At 40.6% G+C, this 25,348-nt stretch overlaps 1 protein-coding gene across 1 annotated transcript in view; it reads left to right on the plus strand.

Moving 5' to 3' along the window:
• Positions 1–25,348, plus strand: part of man1a1 (mannosidase, alpha, class 1A, member 1) — a 172,325-nt gene that overhangs the window by 49,748 nt on the left and 97,229 nt on the right. Inside the window, exon 2 of the mRNA XM_086264886.1 lies at positions 1,782–1,878. Within this exon, the coding sequence (XP_086121012.1) occupies positions 1,782–1,878 (97 nt within the window). The remainder of the gene's footprint in view (positions 1–1,781; positions 1,879–25,348) is intronic.

The raw sequence follows: 25,348 nt of genomic DNA on the forward strand, positions 1-25,348 counted from the left end.
GTTTGTTTTACAGTCTTGCCTATCAGTCTTTGTTCTCTCTTCTTATTTCAGCTGTTGCTCTGTCTGATCTCTTTTGTGTTCACGTGTTTATCGATAGCTTGCATGAGTTGACTTTTGCAATCCAAACACATTATATCAAAAGGCTGGACAGAGAACAAGGGATGAAAATGCTAAAAATCTGTTAGAAAGTTGGATACCTTGTCAACTCCCAAGTAAATGTTGAGTAAGCATTAAAAAAGCTACAGGGAGCAGTCTTGGTGTACGATGGCCAAAGTTGTCAAAAGCCCGGGGTCTATTCAGTACACCCTGTTTTCTTTTTTTTTTAAAGCAGTCTGTACCAACCTGCTGCAATAAGTAATGAGTCAGTTTCGGAAAGACTTCTGAAAGGAGCTGCATGATAAAACCTGTGGATGATACAGCACTGACGAGAGCCCTGATTTAAATATCCCTGGTTGTAGTCAATACATGGTTCAGATATCCAGAGACTTCTGAAGCAAAACCTTTTCCATCTGTGGATAATCTCACAGATGCAGAATTTATTTCCCTTAACAGTGACGGGGAGATTAAACAGGCACGATGGTTATGCTATGTTACTCACTGGTCCTGATTATTTTCCCAGAAGGAAAGTTGTTCTTTTATTATAATGGTGTTTCTTGAAATCTTGCGCTGCAGTCTCAGACTTCCTGAACAGAAACTTTTATTGTATGTTTGAAGGGCAAGAATGACAACATGTGCTAACGAGACACATTGTCACCCTCCTATGAAGTTTTTTCCCTGCTGTATTTGTCATGTATTTGTCAGTCATGTGTCCAGATAAGACCGACAAAAACAAATCTCTGAATATCTTTTAAAATTTTGATTGAGGGAACGCCACAACAGATAATGTGATTCATTATATTCATTCATGAAGCTCTAGACCTTTGAGACCGTACCAAATAGAAGGACTTGCCCTAAATATAAAAATCGTTTTACAAGAGAGCTTTTGGTCAACAAGATGTGACTGAGAGGAAGTAAACCTCTCAGGGTTTCCTAGATGAACCTGTGGAAGGATCATTAAGGTTTGCCTGCAGCTGCCTTTATCCCCAGATAGCTCAGGGCCCCTCGTGCTGTTTGCATTATGCAATAATTTACTGCTGGCTTTAGCTCTGTGTAGCTACAGTTGACCAGAGGCTCCAAAAACCTCCAAACCGCCTGATCAGGGAGTAAATCCTTACACGTGTCCCCACTACCATAACCCTTAACTTTTAAAGTTTAAGGAAATCCTCTATAAATAAAAGACACCTTACTTTAAGTCGAATAAATACACAATGAATAATACTAGCAGGCAGTCCACATTACAGCATTGCCCAAAACAACTCTGACTATGATTTTTTTTTTTTTTTTGAGTATCCATTATTTTTCTCAACCTTCAGTGACGTTAATCTGAAGAACTTTGGGTCTTGGAAAGTTGGCTGATTAAATCAAGACATTGTGCTATGTCAGCTTGAGCAGTGGGAATATCTTTCCGACAACCATTGATTGAATTTGGGGTAGTTGATGTCAGTTGCAGCTCTGTATTTATTCATGCATGTGCTGGATATTTTTTAGGGTAGTTTAGAAACGCATAGTTAAACGTACAGGCTGATTCACCGAGTGAAAAACGAGCCTCATCGCTCGGTTAAAATGATTTGATTCTGTTGTTACGGCTCACAGTTTATTGTCCCGTTTAACTCTCTTCATTTCTCATCTTCTCCTCCTCCCTCTCCCCCCCTCCTACCCCTCCTCTTCCTCTCCCCTGTCAGATGATGAAGCATGCGTGGGACAGCTACAAGCAGTACGCCTGGGGTTCCAACGAGCTCAGGCCTGTCTCCAAGCACGGCCACTCCAGCAATCTATTTGGTGAGTGAAAGACCACGTATGTGTGCACGCCCAAACACGCACACACCCAAACACACACGCACGCACGCACGATTGATCTCTTGTCCCTGCCACCAGCAGCCTTGGCCTTTAGATTAGCAGCCAAATTGGCCGTCAGTTAGAGTCATCCATCTACACATGCCTCTAAATGTCAACTTTATCATATATTTATATTCTGTTTGTGCTTCTTCCCAGTTGTCAGTGTCTGTGCTCGTAATGAGTACGGTGATGCGGGGTGTTTTATTCTCTCTGTCTTCTTTTTGTTTTGTTTTGTTTTTCCTTCTCCTCGGTTTCACACTTTTGTAACTCTTCTCTGAAAGTCTTAATTGTCTGTCAGCCTTTCAGTTTTGAGGCTAGAATTACCACCTCTTGGTTGAATGTCTCCTCTCAGATCTGTCAAGTTTCAGTTTACATCCATGTCTCTCCACACTTAGAATACATGCAGTGAAGACTTTGAAGCAATTAAATAGGTGGGCACCAGAGATTAGTGTCACCAATTCAATAGCAGACTGAATGTGAAATATGATCCTTTCTGTTCCTTAGTGATAGTGGTAAATAAAGGCCAAAATAATGCTTTATGGCAGTCTCTGACCTTTCTCTTATGAGTCTGCTCAGTTCAGTTTTATTTATATAGTGCCGGTTCACAATAAATATGTCAGACCTACAGTATTAGAGATAAAGCACAAAGAGACAATCACCTCAGACCAGAACTCTGTAATGCCTCTTATTTTTTTCATTTGTATTTAGAAAAAAGACCCAGAGCCAATTTTATCCTATTAGTTTTTGTGCAAAATTTTTTACCATAAGTACCATATACATTTTTGAGTTACTGCCAGAAATATTGTCAAAATTCTCACATGTAATCCTGACCTTTGACTATCATAGAATAGAATAGAATTCAACTTTATTGTCATTGCACATGCACAGGTACAGGGCAACGAAATGCAGTGTATGCAATCTAATCCAAATGAACACAAAGTAGTACAGTGATAGTAAATGTATTTATATTGCCCCCTTTAAGATTCAGATCACAAGGTCCTTTACATCAAATGCAACCCCAGAAAAAACCCCCAAACCCCCCCCAATGAAACTGAATGTCCCAGCGCCAGTTTAAAAAGATGAGTCTTCAGCTGCTTTCTGCTTGAGTCCGTCGTAGACTGGACGGCAGAGAATTCCTAAAATTGCAAATTCCCTCTAATCTTTAGTTTCTTAGTGTACATTAGTGTACCCTGATCAGACCTAAGAGCTGCTAACATATCGCTGCACAGATCTTGGCTGCGTTTAACTGGACTCAGAAAGACAGTATGCTGACAGTATACTGCTACTGATGATAACACATTTAAAAATAGGTATATGATAATATTGCAAACAATCCAGTGGCAACACAGTTATAGTTACATCCTCACTACTAAGTTCATCACAGCTCTCTTCTCTTGATTGATAGCACTTTAAAAACAATTCTTCATTGCAATCTTTCAATAAAAATGGTCATTATCTATACTGTATATTCTTTTAGCCATGCTAGTCATACAATGAAAATCTGAACTGTGACAGCTTTATTAATGTTAAATGGAAGTGAAGCATACATCATTTCTGCAGGTGTTTGTGTGAGCTCTGTCTGTATGCGCCACGATAACTTTAATTAATTGCGACCGATTGAATAAATGGGAGCAGAGACTGTGTTTTTAATTTAAGATCTTTCTCTCTTTTGTCCTAATAACCCCAGGGTGTTTGTTTGGAGTCCTTTAGCTGTGCATATGTAGGTGGTGTATGACGGTTTAGTGTGGGTTTGTATTGTGAGCTTTTGATAAGATGACAGCCCCATGTGACAGAGGTAGCTGAGCCTCTTCTGCTGATAAGGTTTATGCCACGATACTCTCTAGCTTGATCTGGTTTGAAGTTTTCCTGCACTCTTGCATTTTTTTTCTTTAAAAGTTGCCCTCTAATGTCACGGTGCAGTGAAGGCTTTTCATTTTTAATTCCCTCGATAATTTCAAGTAAACTCCCTGTAATTAAGAAAAGAATGAATGTTAAATGGGTGTGTCAGCTGAGTGGAAGGAAACTGAATAATTGAAGTGTTGTTTAAACTGATATAAATTAATTATTTTTTCACTCAGAAGCAGCTGTAAAAGCTGTAAACACAACAGTGACGCGTAGATTTAACATCTAGTGGGTGTTTGTCAGTTTGCCCTCTTCGTTCCTAGGGTGGTGTAAAGCTTTAACAATCAACCTGTATCCCCTCCCGTCAGATCTATCTGTTTTGGGGCAATATTTCCAGTTGTTGGTATATAAAGCGGACTATGTTATGTGGATCCGGTGCATAAGTAGGACACGGCAAAGCTATTGCATGCATTTAGTACTCCTTTTCCTCTGTTTTTATATTTTGAGGTTATTTTCCCTTAATATTGGCTTTCAAAATCAAAGCTAGGAGCAAAAGATGCTAATATACTCTGCTGAGCTGAGACTAACCAGATAGATTACATAAGGAGAAGACATGGCGCTCAAAGATTCCTGACCTGGAATCTATGGGAGGATTCTGCAGCGCAGATGGAGGGAGAAGTCTAACTTCATGTGAAGGTGGATTAAAAAAACAAAACTTTTTAAAACCTTATTTTGGGGGACACTCTGCAAACTTTTGAAGAAGTTTTCATCCGATTCGACTGATTCTATACATGCAGTTTTCAAACCCTGACGACAATTGAAATAAATTTAACTTAACCTAGAAGAAGTGCCTGAGGTAGTTTAATGGCTGCTGGGTTGCCTCTGGAAGGTCTTGTGGGGTAAACTGCAGATTTGGCTTCTCAACTACAGCTGGTTTCATAATATATTGAGAAATTATTCCACTGTTAAAAATGTGAGACAGTGAGAGGGGTTTTAAATTGTAATTGTAATTTCCTATTTGTTTTAAATAAAATAAGTTGTACTTCCTCAGGAATGATATTTTGGCCAACGAGTGCTATTTCTGAATGAAATAAAAACCTGGTACAGTTGTGAATATTACTGCACCACTTGTCCACAACTGTTTTGTTCTGTTGCATTACATTTACAGGAGCTGTGGTTATTTCGTTTTTTTCTGCACACAGTTTTATGCAGAGTATAAAAAATAAAGAAAGTGAGGTTTTCTTGCTCCTTCTAAGCAGAACTTCTGAAATTTTTCTGTTCTATTCTGTTCTATTAGCAAAAAAAGACAACCAGAGATTGGCTCTTATTTAAATATTTGGCCGGAAATATAAATCGTAGCATATCAAATGTAGACTTGGCCCTGTAAGACAGTGTTTTTCATTTTAGATTATGCCACTTTGAGTTTTTGCCTCACAAACCCCCCTCAAAGTCTTTTTCAGTACACAGTCAGGAAGATTCGGAGCTCATTTTTAATGATTGCCTTCTTATGTTTAATGAGGAAATTCAATCAGCTTTGTGTAAATTTCATCTACAGTTTCATTACTGAAATTTATCAAACGTAAACGTAGGACTAGGGAGGAAGCTGCTGTGTGAATATTAATTGTCAGATCACCTCTTAGAGTTGGTCTTTCTACGTGTTTCTCTCTTTCTCTATCCGTCCCTGTGTCTGTGTGATAGAAAAGTAAATAGGTTTTAGTTGGTTGCTCCAGTAGACCCACTTCCATCAGTAAATAAGACAGCTTGGCCCCAGGGCCTTGTCACTGCCTTTTCCAGCTCCTATAGAACATGATGTAGGACGATGATATTAGCCTGACCTGAAATATTATGCAATGAAGCCACACACCTAAGGCTGCTTCCATGATATATATACTCTTACTTGGATTGCTGAGTCAAACTAGCCAGGAGAGGTGTCAATTAGAATGATGACAATGTCCTCTCAAAATCAACAATAAGAGCACAAGAAGTATTACGAGACCTACTCTGTGTTTTCCTCGAGACAGGATTTAAAGGATTATAAATTACTCATGGTTATTCTTTGCCTAATACCACTTAATGTTAATACACTTTAGCGTGTTGCGTAAGCGTGACAACTGTCAGAGGGATAAAAATGAAACTTCCAGCTGCCCGTTTTATTTTGGTGGTGTTCGACTTTCTGGCTCAGAAATTGTCACAGCGGGTTTGAAACCAACGGTGGTTTAAACCTTTCCGATTGTCCCATTTATAATAAATGTTAGGACTGCAACTTTAAATGATTGTAATATTGTTCTGCCTCCAAAATCTTTATTAGCCATCCATAATGTTGTGCATGGTACTGTCAAAGCACAATATAGATCATTGTTCAGGAGTTTAAAAAAAATATACAATAAATTGACATTCTGATCCTTTTTTGTGAGTTGGGCTCATGTGGGTCTAAATATGTGTTTTTGAACAGTGCGATGTCTTGGATAACGCACATTTTATTTCTGTCAAGCTGTTCAGTGGAAGAAGCCTCCAGATGGGGTGGTTCTACTTTGGGGAAAGTTGGATGCGTCTCCTCTGTGGTCACTCCCTGAAGCAACAAAACTCCTTGGTCTCAGACGCCAGCTGTGCTGTCAGCTGTTTCCACTGTATCGAATGTGTTTGGCTGGATGTTGCGGCACTTTTGGGATGTATTGCAGTGCTTTTGTTTGTCCGCGTAAAAATCTTAGTGTACAAAATTTGAAGAGCTTGAAAAAAGAGGGCAACTGGACTTCTTTGAGTTTTGTGAAGACGTGTCAACTCTCATCCAATCCAAAAGACCAGGCCTCTCGGTCTTCTGGGGACCTTTGATAACACTGTGATGGCTTCTGCAGTCTTTTATGCAGTGGTCTGCTGGGAGGTGGCAGCACAGAGAGGGGCAGGAAAGAACTTGTAGACTGAAGAGGGCCAGCTCTGTCCTGGCCTGTCCCCTAGACTAGACCGCAGAGGAGGAGGGGGGAATGAAGTTTAGCCAACCTAATGTCCATTATGGACAACACCTCTCATCCCTGCATGAGACTGTGGGGAGGCCCTGAGCACCTCCTTCAGCAGCAGATTGTTAGAGCCATGGTGTAGGACAGAGCAATCAGACATAGGATAAACACCTGCTAAAATATGTGTATATATTATAATTCCCACTGCACCTTATGCACTATAAAGAATGTCAGTAACAAGGTTTTAGTCCATTTTTGTGTAAATAGTACAATTTAGATATTGTAAAAATTACTTTTGTATTGTATTTTATTGATTTGGACTTTTAGGAGTTTTTATTTATTGATTTTGTATTGTTTTTTTTTTATATTATCTCATTCACTGGGTCTTTCTGACCCTTCCACTGCTGTAAGTCTAATTCCTCAGTGTGGGATTAATTAAGTCTATATCTATACCTATCTATCTATAGCAGAAGGTGAAAAGCCTTAAGAGTGTTAACCAAGATAAAATCATAGCCAAAGAGCACTGTAGAGTTGTCTGCACAGATCTCGAACTAACTTATTCAAACACCTGAAAAAGACTGGAGCACAAACTGGAGTGTAATTAATGAGCGAAGGCCAGAAAAAACAATGCAACAATTGCTAACGTGAATCGGCCAACATCGGCTCGGACGTCCATGAGAACGAGCCTGTACAGCACATTAGCACATCCATTCAGCTCACAAAGATGCACTGGAATCACCGGTGCAGTCGCATTCCATTTAGCCAGCTGTGTTATCTCTTCATGCAGTTACTTTTCCAAAGTGGTAATACCTGCACTGTGTGCAAAGTACAACAGAGGAAATGTAGAGGAATCTCACTGCTGTCAGCCACTTTGCTGCAAGTTTTATTCACATTGATTTCTAAAGATTAATTAGCATAATGTATGAATGTAGCATATTATGGCAGCCTTTTTGGTACAGTTTGCTTATAAATGTACTTTATTTTTCATCTAGGACTTGAATATTGCTGAATTTGAGTGAATACGGAAGGCCGGTTTTGTTTTCATGCAGACATTTGGACAGATTTGAATATGTGAAAGGTTTCTTCTTACATGGCGGTGCATTAAAAACATCAATGAACATTCATGATCTCAATATTTAACTAAGTAATCATGATTATCATTTTTGACGTAACCAAGTATTATTATTATACTTGCACCGCATAATATTTGCAATATGCAGCAAATTTTCCTCCGTTCTTTCAGCAGCTGTATACAAAATGTTTGTAAGAGTTACATGATGCATGGAGGTGCTCGGGATAAACTGGGAATAAGCTGAATTCTATCCCAGGCTGGGAAATTTACCAGTTGCCACATATCCTCCTAAAATATTGGCAGACTACTGTGTTTATATTCTAAGCCCTCTACTTTGGCAGACTACCAACGGTGATTTGGATATTATTTATCAACCAACATTACTAAATCTTTCTTAACCCAAACACTTTAACAAGAAAGAGCCAGAAATAATGAGGCGGATCAGGTCCACTTCTGAGCTTGTATTAGCATATAATTAAATAGCCCTGCCCATGTCTTTCCATTTGTGTAATACAGTTGCTCTCTCCACACAAAGCGTCTTTTAATTTAGGTAGTGTTAAAGGGAAACCAGTATTTAAGACATTTTTGAAAAGGTCAAGATGTTGATGAAGTGACTTGAAATGTGTTGTAGAAAATGGCCTCTTGAACAGAGGACAGCGTAGAGGAGCATCGCAGATTGATTTCATATGCTGTTGCAAATGAACTGCTTCAGTTTTGGTTTGAAATTAAAAATGACTTTCAGTAAAAGTCTATTATTATCACATTTAAATGCAGGTTTCCATTAGAATGATTACTGAATTTCACAACATTGACTCTCTAATGTTTTCATCCAGCGTCTAGACTGCAGCAGCGGCTTTTCATCATGGTGCAGCAATTTCAGTCAGAAGCAATATGTCAGCTGCCCACTTTTCAGCACTGATCAATAAATACAAATTGTGCAGCTCTCATATGATCTGCTTAGCTGCGTCTCACAGTGGCATTTTGGATGCCATTTCAATACAACTGTTCAGAGCTGAGTGATTAATTTCATAAATGTGCGCCGCCTCATCTGTCTCAATGTAGGTAACAGTAGTGCTGCTCCGTGGCAGGAATTTCAAGTCACCCTCTTCGCCTTCATCCGTCTTCTCCAGATGTTTTTTTAAATGGTTTTGAAAAAGAACAAAACTGGTGCTTTTGAGCAAATATCTTAAAACATAGCCGAGACCGTTTCAGCTCCTGTCCCATGAGATGCTGTAGATTCAGCGTGTTTGCTAAAATTAAAATACAGCCCGAGGCATTGATGGCATCCATCTCTCATCCTGTCATTTCCACTCCAACTCTTCCGCTCGTAGCACTCACCTCAGCTGTCTATAACCAGCTTATTGCGGTAGAGAGTCACCGACAAAGAACAGGTACAGGCAGGCACGTCCAGAGGGAGGGTCACACCCTGTCGTAACTTTGGAGTTCGCTAGAAGGCATAGCAAGCGCACTTCTTTTATTCATCAACTTTCACAATAATTCCCACGATGTTTCGCTTTGGAAAAAAAAAGTAGATGTTTCTGATTAGCATCACCTATTTTCATGAGTTTACCTCGTGTGTGTGTGTGTTTCTTTTATTAATTATATCTGGCTGAAAAAAGGGCGATCGTGGCTCAAAGAGTTAGTTCGTCCTGTAACCGGAAGGTTGCCGGTTCGAGCCCCGGCTCGGACAGTCTCGGTCGTTGTGTCCTTGGGCAAGACACTTCACCCACCGCCTACTGGTGATGCCCAGAGGGGCCGATGGCACGATATGGCAGCTTCTGTCAGTCTGCCCCAGGGCAGCTGTGGGGAGTGTGAATGTGTGTGAATGTGAGAGTGAATGAATAGTGGAATTGTAAAGCGCTTTGAGGGCCCCGAAAAGCGCTATATAAATGCAATCCATTATTAAAAAGAACCCCATTGGTGGTGAAAATGCCCAACTAGCTTTCCAAAAACTCTCAGTTCCAATTATAGGATTATACATTCCAGGATATTTTTGAGTATTACACAGACACAGACATCTTGTAGCTGTCCTTTAAACTTCCATCATTAAGAGCTTTTTCCCCCCCATCCTAATTGTGATGACTAGAATATGGAAAATGTCCCCTGGAAACTGAATTATCGCCTTATTAAGTTTCTCCAGATCATCTAGAGCTCATTTGGATCTGGATTTATCGACCCCAGCCTTCAGCTGTACCCTGACGCCTGTTAGACATCATTGAATTTAATTTAATCTCAGCCCCATTATAAGCCAATTATCCTGAGGTGAGTCTTGTACCGGGACATGACCTCAGTGTCTTCAGTGGTAGCAGAGAGCTGGAGTCTGATAGTCATATACGGTATGTTATTATTCTGTATAGTAAAGATCATTTAATGTGATACTGAGCACAGATATGGTGGGTGGATAACAACTTTTTAGGCCACATCTACTCAAAAAAGGGGAAAAAAAACCCGAGTCCCACACAGACTCCTCTGGTTTCTTTTAGAGCGTACAGCAGTGGCTCCAGTAATGATGTTTGTGTTGCTCTGAGTGTCTGTGTGGTTTCCTCTCTTTAATTGACAGCGCTGACAGGCCACTGGTTGTGCTTCACATCCGCCAAACAAGCTAAAGCGAATTGTTTCCCTGTGGCTTGCCTCTCATTTCAACCGAGGCCCAGGACGGGAATGCTCTCATGTGTTCAACCGACAGAAAACTCAAACGGGGAGTGTGTGTTGTTGTTTTTGTTGTTGTTGTTGTTTTCTCCCTGCCCATCTTTTGACTATGCCACATTAAAGGTCATCTCTTCTTGGAGAGCGAGAGTAAAAAAAGCGAAAATTTTTACGTTAAGTGATTGAGTGCGTTATCTGGTCACGTGTATGTGCGTGTGTGTGTGTGTGTGTCTAAGAGCTACACTGCCATCTGTCTTGCTGGTATAAGCTTTCGGCTGTTTCTGAAAACACCTGAAGATCTGACTTTTTGCAGATGCTGTTAGACAAGGAGATCTAAATCAACACTGGGCTATATGTCTCACAGTACAATTTAGATTTTTTTTTCTCTATCCTCAGCCTGCTCCCCTTTTCTACTCGGGGCTAGCTAATTCACATTGTCCTCTGACAGCCTCTTCAGGTTCGTTATTTGCTGGACAGTTGGATGGATCCATTGCCACAGGCAGTGTGAGGAAGTAAAAGGCTTGTGTGTCTTCTTGTGAGACACACGGGCTTTGCAGTGGGGGTTATCTGCTTGGCCCTGCCTGCAGTGCTTTGAAAGCCCATTGGATGAGTGGCAGGGTTTGCCACAGATGCTGCCAGGGTTTTGTGATGGTTGTTTTTCTTTGTGTTGTTTTTCCTTCTTGTCTCCCGTGGCCCTCTACTTCTCGCCAGACCTCTCAATGGCTCAAATGCTTCTTGTAGAGTGATGCTTCAGCTCCTCGTATCAGTTACGTGATAGTAGAAATACCCATTTGGTGTAAGCCTCTTCCTCGACTCATTTGATCCCAAATGCCAGGTTTATGTTGCATTATAAACAGCCGTTATTAGCACTCAGTAGCACAGTGATCACAGAAAGAACAATGGTACTTGTAGTCTCAATTTCCCCTATTTAATGGGCATACGCTTTTAATGAGCTGCTCCCTTTACGGCTCGCCACAGCAAATCATCTGTCTCAATCTCACCCTGTTCCCAGCATTCTCTTCTGTAACACTGCCCTCTTCATGTCCTCTTTCACTATGAATCTTAAGTGATTGTCCTCTTTTCCTCCTGCCTGGCAGCTCCATCTTCTTTCCTCAGTATATCCACATCTGCACTTGTCCAAACAAACTCAGCTTTGCCTCTCTGACTCTTATCTCTAAAACTGTTCAACCTAAACTGTTCCTCTAATGGACTCACTTGCAATCCTGTCCATCCTGGTCACTTGCAGTAAAAAATCTTAGCATCTTGAATTCTGCACAATTCTCCATACATCATAGCAGGTCTCCCTAACATCTTGTAAACTTCCTATTTGAGTCTCGCTGCTATCCTTCTGTCACAAATGACCCCCTACACTCGTCTCCACCCACTCTACCCTGCCTCTACTCTCTTCTTCGCATCTCTTGTGTAGTTGTTTTGGATGATTAACCTCAGGTATGTAATACCACAGAAAAACAGTCCACAGAAAAGCACAATAGCTCTCCTTTAGTGGTTAACACATCCACCTGACATGCAAAAGATCCCTGGTTTGCGATCTGTGCCAAATCAAATATGCTGATTCATCTGCTGTGGCGACCCCTTGCAAATAAGGAAGAAGCTTTTATAATAGATCTTTAAGGTTTTACTATAGTCTCTACAATTCTATATACCAGCACATTTTGCTCACCTGGGTTTGATTATTATAGCTTGAAAGCAATTTTCTGTGCCTCTGCTGGTTTTCTGCTCCAGCTGATTTGCTGAGCAGTATTTCCTGTTTCTTTTCTGTGAATGTTATATGAGATTGAGCAAGTCTTTGGCTGCAGTAAGCTTTCTGCCAGAAAAACTGATTTTGGTTGTTGGTTTAAGTCCAGCACAGATGCCTGTTTAGCCCCGGTCTGTTGTACCATTAAATGTCTTCCAGCTGGCTTTTCCACTGGCTTTTAAAAAAACAACAAATATACTTTGCCTTTGACTTCAATGTGCCTTTTGTTTATGACACAAATGAGTCCGAGCAATACAGTTAATTAAACATTAAACTATCTAAATATCTGTTTGGCTGCTCTGTACATCTCATGATGCTTATTAGTATTTTCCCACATTTTATAGATGAACAAGGACATGCTCTGTGGTTAAAATTTGATGGGGTTCACAGAGGAGAAGGTGAAAAAAGAAAGAAATACACCTGCAGTTCAGCATTGTGGGATCATTTCTCTTCATCTCTAACCATAAATAAAAAGGAGAGGAACTTCTTCTGTTTTCAGATCACACCCTGCAATATACAAACTGTCTGATGCAAGGTCGGATGCGAAGAAATATTTTTTAGGATGGACTAAATAATTCCACCTATGCTGTATTAAGCAGAAGGCTACACCACAATAAGGATGATTATATCAGTGCTGAAATGACTTTCAGCCTTGAATGCAGCAGCCTTGTGTAAGAATAGACCTCGGAGATATTTCGGGGATTAAAATGTAATAAGAGGCCAGACTTTCAAGAGCTGAGAGTTTAAACCAAATGTTTACAGGGGACATCAGTTAAGTGAGGCGAGCTGAAAGACGCGGCGTTGAACTGTGCTGATAGTCTGCAGTTACTTAATGTAGCACTGTGTCAGTGATTGTGGGGTCCAGATGGGGCAATAGAGCTGTGTTGGCAATGAGAGAGAGACTTTGTACTTTACTTTTTCATACTTAAAACATTACAGTCTATTCAGTGCGAGAACTGGTTAATAAAGGGCAAAGAACTTACCTTGCTACACTAGCATATAGTGGACATAGATCAAGTAAAACAGCATAAGGCTTGAACATTTGTCTGGTTCATCATTACTTTTTGTAGCTTTATAGGTTGTTTCGTATGTGTAAAATCGATAATAGAAACAGTATTTGTATTGAAAACTAAATAAAATCCCTTGTGTTTAGGCCTGGTGGGTCACTGGGCTCATAATACCCTGACAGAAACCCTCACAGGTCCACAGAGCTGGCTGCCCACAGTGCCAGAGTGATGCCGCACAGCAGCATTTCAAGTCAGAGCTTTTAACAAACCTTTTAAAAGGTTATCTTGCCAGCACTGTTTTATTTTCTGGGGTTTCACAATCAAATCAGGAATGGCTTCAGGAATCACTGCATTAGTTTGCATGACAGACTTTAATCTTTAATCATACTTTATATATATCATATATTTTTTTTATATATTAGCTGCAGGGCAGTAGAACTCAAACTCACACATCAGATGTTCCAACATAACATCCATGATCGCATGTGATGCTGTGTGTATGCACTGCAGCCAGGAACCTCTGGTTTCTCTTTCCTCCCACCCTATACCCTCTTACAGCCCTGCTGTGTTGCTAGCAAGGCTAAAAATAATGTCAAGTCATGAAGGCTTATGTTTTTGGTGTCTTTCTATTTCCAGACAAGTCATTTAGTTGGTTATATAGTTTGACATTGAGTCCTGGGCTGCAGCTTCGGCTTCCACACAGCACTGTGTGTGTCTAAATCAGATATTCAATCTCGATAATTGAAATGGATGGAGTAATTCTGGTGTGGCCTTCCCTCAGGTTTTTGGGGTGGGTGGGTTGGTGTGTGTGTGTGTGTGGGAGGAGGAGGGGGATAGAGTTGTATTTGGTGTTGTCTGAAATGATGTAGATCACGCTCTGCACAGAGGTGGGTGGGGCGCAGATAAGGGAGCACCGCTGCAGCTGAAATCGGGGTATCCATCACGCCGATGGACACCCCTTGCAGCCCCGTGTTGTAAGAACTCATCTCCTGAGCCTTTGTTATAGAACCTGGAGCCTGCCTCCACATTAATTAATCACACACACAAAGACACACTCATGCAGCTCAACAGCAAGCCGTCTCACCTGGGCTTTGCACGCCCGCAAGGCCTAGAACAACGAACACAACGTGAGCGAACACACACAAACACACACACACACACACACGTTTCCTCAAGTCTGTCTGATACCTGGAAGTTCTCAGGCCTGAATTAAAGAAGTGGCCAAACAAAATTTACTGTGCTTGGTGTTATCACAGCTTTCCTTTAAATCCCTCCTTTCTGTATCAGCATCGCAGTTTTCAACACACACACACGCACACAAATGAAGGGTGGAAATGCCTTTCACTGTAACCTTGACAAAATGTGTTGATGCTCGAGTATCTGGCAGCTGAAGTCAAGAGGTTAATGTACTTTGGGATGTGTGTGTGTGTGTGTGTGTGTGTGTGTGTGTGTGTGTGTGTGTGTGTGTGCACACACGCACATGCTTTTTGCCTACGATAACATGATTAGCCAAAGGCTTAGCCATCACTTTTCCTCCCCTCCCCTCTGCGACCACCCAGAAAACTCTGTGTAGACTCAACGTTGACATGCTAGTTGGGGCTAAATGGGATCACCAGCAGGGCTGCGGGTGTTCAGATCAGGATCAAATTGCAGGATTAGGGATCAGCCCTGGAGTTTGCATTACATTAACATTAGGATATGGGACACGTTGTATCTTGGAAACATTGTTTTGCTGAAAAAAGGCAGTGAGCTGAGGAGAAAAATTCAGAAAAGGATTTTTTTTAAAGACTGAATTTTCATAATATGAAAGCAGTCTTCAGGTCTGTGACACTTTGGCTGCTGTCAGTCTGTAGAAGGCCGAGGCTGCTATTTTTGAGGCGAAGCTGCTGAGTCAGGGTGTTTTTTTCGATATTCATTTATCTCTACTGGTAAATCTGGATGTGTTTCTGCTGGGTGCTCGTTTATATGTATGAAAGTTTTAAAAAGTAGGTAATCTGGTTTGGATGATGATATAGAACCGATGCTTCTCATGTGAAGCAATTGGCACCTAAGGCTGCTCGATCACAGCAGCACACTATCACAGGTAATTGCTGTATTATCAGAGACAGATTGTATGTAACTCCCAACTTGACCCAAGTCAGTCACAGGGCGGTCTCCACCCGGAAAACCACCAAACTTTGCTTTAAAAAAAAAAAACCAAAACAATTTATTTTTTATTTAAGTGGATTTCTCAGAATTTTAGTAAGCGAAGTGAACTAAAAACTAACTAAATGAAAAATATAATAATAATATGAGCTGAATTAAACATGCCTCGGTGGGGTGGTGGTGGGACTTAAATGAAGGTGTAAAACTAAAGAAAAGGAATGAAGATAATTATTGCAAAACATAATGAGGCACAATTATTTCATCAGGATTATCTCGTTTTAATAATCAGTAACTGTGCAGCATGCTGTTCCCTGGCAGTTCTCATTTACTTTTGAACATATAAGTTAATTGTTTTTGAGTCGTTGATTTATTTCTAAACGCAAAGGAGGTAACATGCAGCGAAGGTTTGTGTTCCAGATTTGACCTGGGTTGTTAGGGTTATATTTCGTTAATTATATTTCTGGCTGCTGGCATTGCGTCATTGCATAAATCACTTACTTTCTAACTGCTCCGGGGTGTTCATTAACACTCCACATGCACCGTGAACTTAATTTTACCTGAAGGGAAAAGTAATTATTTCAGGCTGTGCTGTGGAGGTGTGGGCTCAAGCTGGGCTTTTGTCCTCCTCGAAATGATCAAAAATGCAGCAAATTGTGACTTTAAAACAAATTTACATAACATATAAAGATTTATTCAAGAGAACTGTACTTCCCCTCTGCTGCTGTTTTCATTCAGCCTTGTGAGTCTGCATGCATACTGTATAACGACAGTTTAGTTTCTTTGCTGAAACCTGTGGTGATGATCAATTAATCAGATGGCAATTGCAATTATGATTCTGGGCTCCTAACAATCATAAAAACAAGATAACTGGGATACAATAATTACTTTTTTTGGAGTCATTCTACTCAGTTGACTAATCAATCAATTTTACATGCAACCATTTCCTTTACAGTACCTTTTGCCACTTCTTAAAAGCCCCTGACTTTTTCCCTCCTATTTACTTGTGTTTTTTGTTTTTTTTACATTTGAATGATATTTAAAGCTCAAAAAACACACAAGGTTTGCCTTAACAGTGCATCAGATTTTGAGGTCCTCGGTGGAAGGACAAAGCCGTTGTTTTTCCAGTGCAATTCAAGGGGAAAGTTGACACCGTGGAGTAAAAATCTTCAGGTCAAAAGGCACCACAGATTGAGTCAAATTTTATGTGACCTGTAGTTCTAGAGCTGACTTTATTTTGTGAGGGCACATTTGCTTCACAGGGCTGCTGTGATATAATCTGCTGCTCCACGCTGGGGTTGGATTGTGCACAACAATGAGCTCTGAATAAGTGTGAAAGGCAGACGCGAAAGCTTCATCGAGGAGTTCAGTGTGACCCAGAGCTGGAGGGCACAGCTGGCTGTTGAGGTCACGCTTTGTGTTCAGTGTGTTGATGATGTAATCCACATGACACATACTCCAGCAAGAGGCCGAACATGTATGTAGATGTTGCATTATCTTTTTCACTTAAAATATAATATTTTAGTTCAAGTGATGAGTTTGAAAATGGAAAGCTTTTCATAGCCTAATAAATTACTACTCTAGTCATACTATCTAGTCCACAAACTCTGGCATTACTGCTCTACTTTTCAGGCCCAGATGTTGCAAAGCTAAATGTGACATTTTGGCCCTTTTTTCTCAGCTAGGATTACGCTCCCTCATAGTTGTCTGCTCAACAGAGCGATGTTTCTTTTGTTTTCATCAAAAGTTGAAGTTGTTGCAAAGTTGTTCATCTTTCCATACTTTTCTGTTTGAATGAACAGATTTTTTTGCACATCTATACAGGGAGTGCAGAATTATTAGGCAAATGAGTATTTTGTCCACATCATCCTCTTCATGCATGTTGTCTTACTCCAAGCTGTATAGGCTCGAAAGCCTACTACCAATTAAGCATATTAGGTGATGTGCATCTCTGTAATGAGAAGGGGTGTGGTCTAATGACATCAACACCCTATATCAGGTGTGCATAATTATTAGGCAACGTCCTTTCCTTTGGCAAAATGGGTCAAAAGAAGGACTTGACAGGCTCAGAAAAGTCAAAAATAGTGAGATATCTTGCAGAGGGATGCAGCAGTCTCAAAATTGCAAAGCTTCTGAAGCGTGATCATCGAACAATCAAGCGTTTCATTCAAGATAGCCAACAGGGTCGCAAGAAGCGTGTGGAAAAACCAAGGCGCAAAATAACTGCCCATGAACTGAGAAAAGTCAAGCGTGCAGCTGCCAAGATGCCACTTGCCACCAGTTTGGCCATATTTCAGAGCTGCAACATCACTGGAGTGCCCAAAAGCACAAGGTGTGCAATACTCAGAGACATGGCCAAGGTAAGAAAGGCTGAAAGACGACCACCACTGAACAAGACACACAAGCTGAAACGTCAAGACTGGGCCAAGAAATATCTCAAGACTGGTTTTTCTAAGGTTTTATGGACTGATGAAATGAGAGTGAGTCTTGATGGGCCAGATGGATGGGCCCGTGGCTGGATTGGTAAAGGGCAGAGAGCTCCAGTCCGACTCAGACGCCAGCAAGGTGGAGGTGGAGTACTGGTTTGAGCTGGTATCATCAAAGATGAGCTTGTGGGGCCTTTTCGGGTTGAGGATGGAGTCAAGCTCAACTCCCAGTCCTACAGTTTCTGGAAGACACCTTCTTCAAGCAGTGGTACAGGAAGAAGTCTGCATCCTTCAAGAAAAACATGATTTTCATGCAGGACAATGCTCCATCACACGCGTCCAAGTACTCCACAGCGTGGCTGGCAAGAAAGGGTATAAAAGAAGAAAAACTAATGACATGGCCTCCTTGTTCACCTGATCTGAACCCCATTGAGAACCTGTGGTCCATCATCAAATGTGAGATTTACAAGGAGGGAAAACAGTACACCTCTCTGAACAGTGTCTGGGAGGATGTGGTTGCTGCTGCACGCAATGTTGATGGTGAACAGATCAAAACACTGACAGAATCCATGGATGGCAGGCTTTTGAGTGTCCTTGCAAAGAAAGGTGGCTATATTGGTCGCTGATTTGTTTTTGTTTTGTTTTTGAATGTCAGAAATGTATATTTGTGAATGTGGAGATGTTATATTGGTTTCACTGGTAAAAAATAAATAATTGAAATGGGTATATATTTGTTTTTTGTTAAGTTGCCTAATAATTATGCACAGTAATAGTCACCTGCACACACAGATATCCCCCTAAAATAGCTAAAACTAAAAACAAACTAAAAACTACTTCCAAAAACATTCAGCTTTGATATTAATGAGTTTTTTGGGTTCATTGAGAACATGGTTGTTGTTCAATAATAAAATTATTCCTCAAAAATACAACTTGCCTAATAATTCTGCACTCCCTGTACTTGTTGCCATTGTCACGTGGACGACCCATCGCTAGAAATGAAAGCCTATACTTTCCTACACTATTAGCACATCTTAAGGTTTTCACCTTGTTTTTTTTAATCATTCGGACTTTCATGTTATCCCACACAGATATAGAAAAAATACAAATTAGGAATATACTGTATACAGAAATAGGAATAGCTGCATGGCAACATGTGTGCAACATGTGTATGCAGTATAAATGCAAATGTACTAACATGTGAAGTAATGGGTTATAAATATGTGAAGATATTAGAATATTTTTCTATAATGCTTGGAAATGGATGTAAATGGATTCATGTTGACCGCAAACTGAATAAGCAAGATTTGTGTGTGTGTGTGTGTGTGTGTGTGTGTGTGTGTGTGTGTGTGTGTGTGTGTGTGTGTGTGTGTGTTTGTGTGTGTGTATGCGTCAGTGAGAGAGCAACCACACATTTGTCAATCTCCCTAACTAGCTCAGTCACTCATGCACACACCCACATCACAGATTACAGCTCTGACTTTGCTGCCTGATTGCGTGAAGTGAAGGTTATTTTGTTCTGAATAAGCAAACAATGCATCACTCTCCTGTCCAGCACTCACATCCGCTCACACGGTGCGACAGTGTAGGAAGGGAAGGATTCAGTTGGTGTTACTGAGTGGTAGAGCACATTCAAAGTTTTCAACTTGGTTAATTATTATGCTGTTAACACTGAATTTCTCCTCCATGTGCGGGTCTGTGTGAGTGGAGGATTAGTGCGGCCTTTACAGGTGACGGATAACGATGCCTTCAAAGTGTGCTGCTTTCTTTTTTACTTCATCCATCATTCTATTTTTTGCTTTTTTTCTGTTAGATTAAGGAGGAGGGGGGTAAGAGGTGAATGAGGACACAAAGGAAAAAAGAAAACAAGGTGGTGAAACTCTTTAAAACGTGAAGTTAAACACATTGAAGAAGGAGAACGGATTGATGGATGCCTCAATAAAAGACAAGTGGGTGTTCGAAGAGGAGCAACTGGATGGATGATTCACAGGGACAGAAGGATACTGTTGGTTAATGACTTTTGGACCTTCACACTCCCATTTTTCTGTCATCCCTCTCCCATTTATTCTTATTCTCTGTCTTAGTACAGAAGGGTAATCATTCTTGTCTTTGCAGGACACTGGCTCTTTCATTTTTCATTTTTCCGTCCATTTCTCTCTCAATCTTGCTGGGCTCTATAGGTTATCTCAGTCTTCTAGTAGCATTTGGTAACATCAGCAAAAGTGAACAGGAACTTTAAATTCTGATTTTCACATGACAACAACTTATTGGAGCCAACCTTCATGGGTAGATAAATCTCAGGACTGTTGGTTGGTGAAGTTTGAAAATTACAGTGAAGGTATTGGGGGAAAAAAGGACCTACCAGCTTTGAAGCCTCACTTTTGGTGCTTTAACTTTTCTCGCCATTGCAGAAATGTTGTTAATTTGCACTGTTTTAAATAGCCAGCAAGGCTCAACTTTCATGTTGCAAAGACTTGTAGTTGTAGTGAAATGTATGGGAAAAGAATGGCTTTGGCTCCTTTATTCTCTGTAAATAATTTTCTGTCAGCCGTCAACAGAGGTGTGGTCACTGATGAGCAACCAGTCAATCCCAGCCAGACTTTAATGAGCGGATGTGACGGCTAGCAAACGGTTGGACAACATCCTTCTGTCACTCAAAGGAGGCACAACTTTAATAATACAAATTTTATGTTTCAGTACAGTTTTATTATTTACCCCTGACACTGCTACGAAGGGATAAATTAGCCATAGAGACCAAAATCATATCTGTACCGAGCTGTTAACACGTTTATGTTTATGGCATTTTAACGTCAGAATTTTTGGACGTTGACTTACTTTTAGAGCCTGCCTCAAGTGGTCATTAGAAAAACTGCAGCTTTTGGCCTTTAGAAACAAGCAGCAACCTTCTGGAAGTGGAAATATAAAGCCAGTGTTGCAGTTATTCTAAATCCCATTATGGCTTTTTCCAAAACAGAATCAATCCCCATGAACTCCTGTGGTAAAACTCTAGACTAAACACCTTTAAAACGCAGGTTTTGGAAATGTTGGTTTAATTTTTCAGTCCCAGAGATTACCGCTCGCCTAACTTGAATCTCTCAACAAAGCGTGGACAGTCCATTTGCAAATGCAAATAAATCCATGTAGAATAATGTGTGGAGTTGTGCTGCATACATTTAGTCTTTGTTCCCCTTCCTGTCCCTTTTATCCCAAAGGGGATAAAAAGTTCAACATATAACTTTCGTCAAATAAATCCATCTTTATCCTTTTCACCTTGACATGCAGATAACAGTTTCAAGCTAAAGCCAGAAGGCAGACGTGATAACCACAAAAATCAGAAGCAATAGAGTAAATAAAAAATATAAGTTAAGGAGACAAAGACACTGAGAGACGGTGCTGAAAAGAGCCTTCACCAATAAAATACTTGACATGTTTGTATGCAGCATTTTTCTGCCAACTTGCATGCAGACTTAGCTTGTTGCTGTGGGCAATAACAGCAACGAGCCCAGAACTATTTGTGGATACGTGGAGAGAAATTTTGACTAATGTAAGAATTCCCCCATGGCGACAAGCCCACTGCCTACAGCAAATATCAGAAGGCCTGCCCTCCCCCTATACTGCTCCATCTTCATAGCAGCATCGCTGTGGTTCTCCTCCTCCTCCACTACCACTCGTGTTTTACAGAGGCATCAAAGACTCTGCCCTCTGCTGAGCCATCTGCTTCCTTACTATGTGCACAGTCGCTAACAGAAACAAAATCCTCAGCAGCGCACACATCACCTCCAAGATCATCAGACTTTGCTTTCTCAACCTCACAGACCTCCGCCGGATCTCATCACGGCTTTTTTTCTGTGTGTGTGTGTGTGTGTGTGTGTGTGTGTGTGTGTGTGTGTGTGTGTGTGTGTGTGTGTGTGTGTGTGTGTGTGTGAAATCCCATCTGGACATTGACACAAATCCTGGATCTAATAAAGGGAAGGGAGAGAAGGGGGAGCTGATTTTAGCAGATTCTTGGCATTGTGACCCTGCACAAGCTGTCAAACTAACATCACAGATCTTAAAGCCCCAATACATCTGTGCACTCTCTGGAAAGAACAAAAAGACAAGTGTTCTTCATTTTATGAGGCATCAATCAATGAGCAGGAACGTAAGGTCGTAGCTATCTGCTATTTTTTATTACTGATCAACCTGCCAGCTATGTATGTTGGCATTTGCAGGGTTTATCTGCACTCAGAAAGCAGTCTGTTATTTTATATAAGGTTGATCATGCTCACACTTGAAATCTTTGGAGGGGACTTCAAGTGTGAGCATGATCGACCTTATATACAATAAAGGACTTTTTGGGAGTGATGGGGTGGAGTACACCCAGGACAGGGTAACCACTGGCAGTCACTAGAAAGTCTAGAAACCATTACGTTCCTCACAAATACTTTCCGTTTCAGTGTTTTCGTATGTGGCATTAGTATTCTGGGCACTGTTTTGCCATCTGTATCTCTCACATCACACACACACACACACACAGAGGCAGATATAAGATCAGTGAGGGGAGAGGAAGCACAGCGACAGGACAATGGACGGCAGGAAAGTGTCTCGTCCTCTCTTTGTTGCTCTGAAGGCTTCAGTGAACAGAAAATGTGAGATGGATGAAAAACAGGAAGGGCAAGTGACTACAACAGTAACTGTATCTGCTGACACTTCCAGTTACACGCTTCCTTTATTACTGGAGTAAGAGTTTGAAAAAACATTAAAAACAGATGACCATAAGACATCAGTATTGCTTTAGTGTTAATCTCTCATTATAAGTTGGATTTTTGTCCCATTTCTGATCATTTTAATGCTTAAATGCTGATTTTTCTGCCACTGTTCATCTTAATCTCTTTATGTGGGACTGCACAGCATCATCCCACATTTTTATTGGATCTGGTTTCCAACTGCAGGAAGTCTGGCTTTAATGCAATGGATGTGAGGGAAGAAGGGAAAACTGTTATCATGGATCAAGCAGAGGTTAACATGTCGCCGTCTTTTGCTGCTCGTGCAACGCCCAAATGGAAAAAAATTGTGAGTCTATGCATTTTACTAGACAACGACAATAAAACATGATAGAGAAAAGGAAATACCGCAACATTAAAGCTGACGAAACAGCTTATAACTTGGTGAATACAGTTTTTTTTCTTTTCTTTCCATTTCCCACTGCGGAGAATTGTGACTTGAGTCCATATATTATATGAGAATTTCTCTCTCTCTCACTCAAAAAAATAAAAAGGTGGCAAATCTAAAAAACGAGATGTACCAACCTATCTGTGCACCCTTACTGAAATCTAGAGACGATTACCTCAGTTATTAAGATGAAAAAAGGAATACATGAGTGTGAGAAGACATTCTTAATGCCTACTGTAATTTGCCTGTATGGGGTACCAGAGATCTGTGCTTGTGAACAAATTCTCAGACTAGTTTTCCGCAGTAGTAACGTGTCCTACATTTAGTTTGTGGATATCTGATCACCCTACTCTCGTCTGTCTGCAGTGTAACTGCAGCCTGAGATCCTGTGATTGATACTCAAGCCTGGGGGTATTGCTTTTGTGTTTGATATCTCATTATTTGAATCGGTCCACAAACATCTAGCAGATGCAGCCATTTAGGACAAACTGGTCACAAAACCAGTACCCTCACTTTATAGTTAAACTTCTTGAACGCTCCTTTCAGTCAATTTAAAGGCTATTCATCTCAGATTAGTTAGTTTAATATTGGTTAATTTAAATCATCAAACTTTGGCAAATTGTGGCCCCAGGGGAGGCTGTAGCTCAGTAGGCAGAGCAGGTCATCTACTAATTGGATGGTTGATGGTTTGATCCCTGTATGCACCTGTCTGTATGCCAGAGTATCTTTGGGTAACATACTGAACCCCAAGTTGCTCTCTGATGCATTCATCATAGTGTGATTGAATGGAAAGCACTTACCCGAAGAAAAAGTGCCTGTATGAATGGGTGTGAATGTGTGAATGAGGCGTGATGTATAAAGTGCTTCGAGCGCTCGAGTAGAGAAACACTCTGTGAAAACCAGTGCATTTAACATTTATAGAACACCTTTATTTCATTTTTTCCCATTTTTTTAAAACATGTTTTAAACTTTATTCTATTTAGATTTCTAACTCATTCTTTTAAAAAGTTCATTTACTGTGTAGTTTCTACTTTACTGAGCTGTCTTGTCTCATCATACCGCCTTTATATTTTATTGAGCTATTCTACGTTTTTGTTGCGTGTGTTGTGTCTCAGATTTTGATTAAATTTTCCAACTCAGGATCTGTAGATGACTCATGTAACTAATGCACATTTGCTAATGTCATCAATTGTCCAACTTTGTACAGTTATAGACTGTATAGGAAAAAAAACAAAACAAAAATACTGGTAAATTCTACCCTTAACATTTCATATATTGAAAATTGAATCAAGTCTTTTAATAGCTGGTTTCTGCAGAGGCCATGAAGCTCCCAGTGCACAGTTTTTGTGCTGATGTTAATTCCAGAGGAGGTTTAGAGCTCTGCACTCGCTGAGTCTGTGGACTATTACTCGACAACCCTAAATCACTCGAATTCAAAGATTCAGAGGAGAGGCCCAATACTTTTTGTCCTTTTTTCCCCTCATTGGTTATTTGGTATTATATAGACAAACATTTTGAAATATTATTCTGGTCACATCCCAGTGAATCTCCAAAACCTCTTTAGTTGACACCAAAATGTGGGTATTAACGGCAAAGAGCTTTGGTATTATCTGGTAATGAATGTGCTTACTGTTATTCTAGTAAAGCGCTATATAAATACAGGCCATTTACCATTTACCATTTACATATGTATCTGAGATGTGTAATTATAAACCTTTTTACAACTGGAAACAGTGCAAAATAGTTTCTCACTGTGATGACTCTAAAGAAATAATAGATATTTCTAGGGAGTGAGCACAGTAGTTGTGATGGACAACAGTGTCTCTGTGCCTCGGGCTGATGATTCAGCGATGTGTCTAATGGAAAGCTTTTAGCCGCTTTTGAATCTTCCCACCACTCACAGAGGAACATAAACCAACAGATCCACACAAAAAACAAACCAGCCGCCCTCTCTGGTTTTCATCTTAACTCGAGCCACTCTGCAGCCACATCTTTTTCAAACTTGCTTTAATGACTTGGTATGTCCTTATTATTATTTCAGTATGTTCTCCGCCCTCGCTGCTTTTCCTTCTACCTTCACTCCCTGCCCTTCTCTCTAGGTCAGCCTCCTGATGCTGATTCGCTGGTGTTTTTGTTTCCCCTGTTTCTCTCCCATCCTTTGCCTTTTCTTTCTCACCTTTAAGTGGTCAGATACTGTAACTCCTATCTGGTGTTTATAGCAAGTATGCAGGAACTAAAAGCTTTACTCAAGGCTCTACTCTGCATGCATAATGATTTATTGAGGTGTTGGGATTGTTGGGTGGGGGAGCTTGGATAATGACGGTGCTGAAATGATGGTTTGTGTCTCTCTGTGTGTCTTCCCTCCTGCTATGAGGCTAATCACTGGAGATAAGCAATACTCCTGCCGTTTCATCAGTGCCGAT

Source organism: Aulonocara sp. 'chitande type north' Nkhata Bay, linkage group LG15 (genome assembly GCF_057382095.1).
Source record: "Aulonocara sp. 'chitande type north' Nkhata Bay isolate Kocher_YH1m ecotype deep benthic linkage group LG15, A_spYH_male_GT1.1, whole genome shotgun sequence".
In the NCBI taxonomy this organism is placed as follows: domain Eukaryota; kingdom Metazoa; phylum Chordata; class Actinopteri; order Cichliformes; family Cichlidae; genus Aulonocara; species Aulonocara sp. 'chitande type north' Nkhata Bay.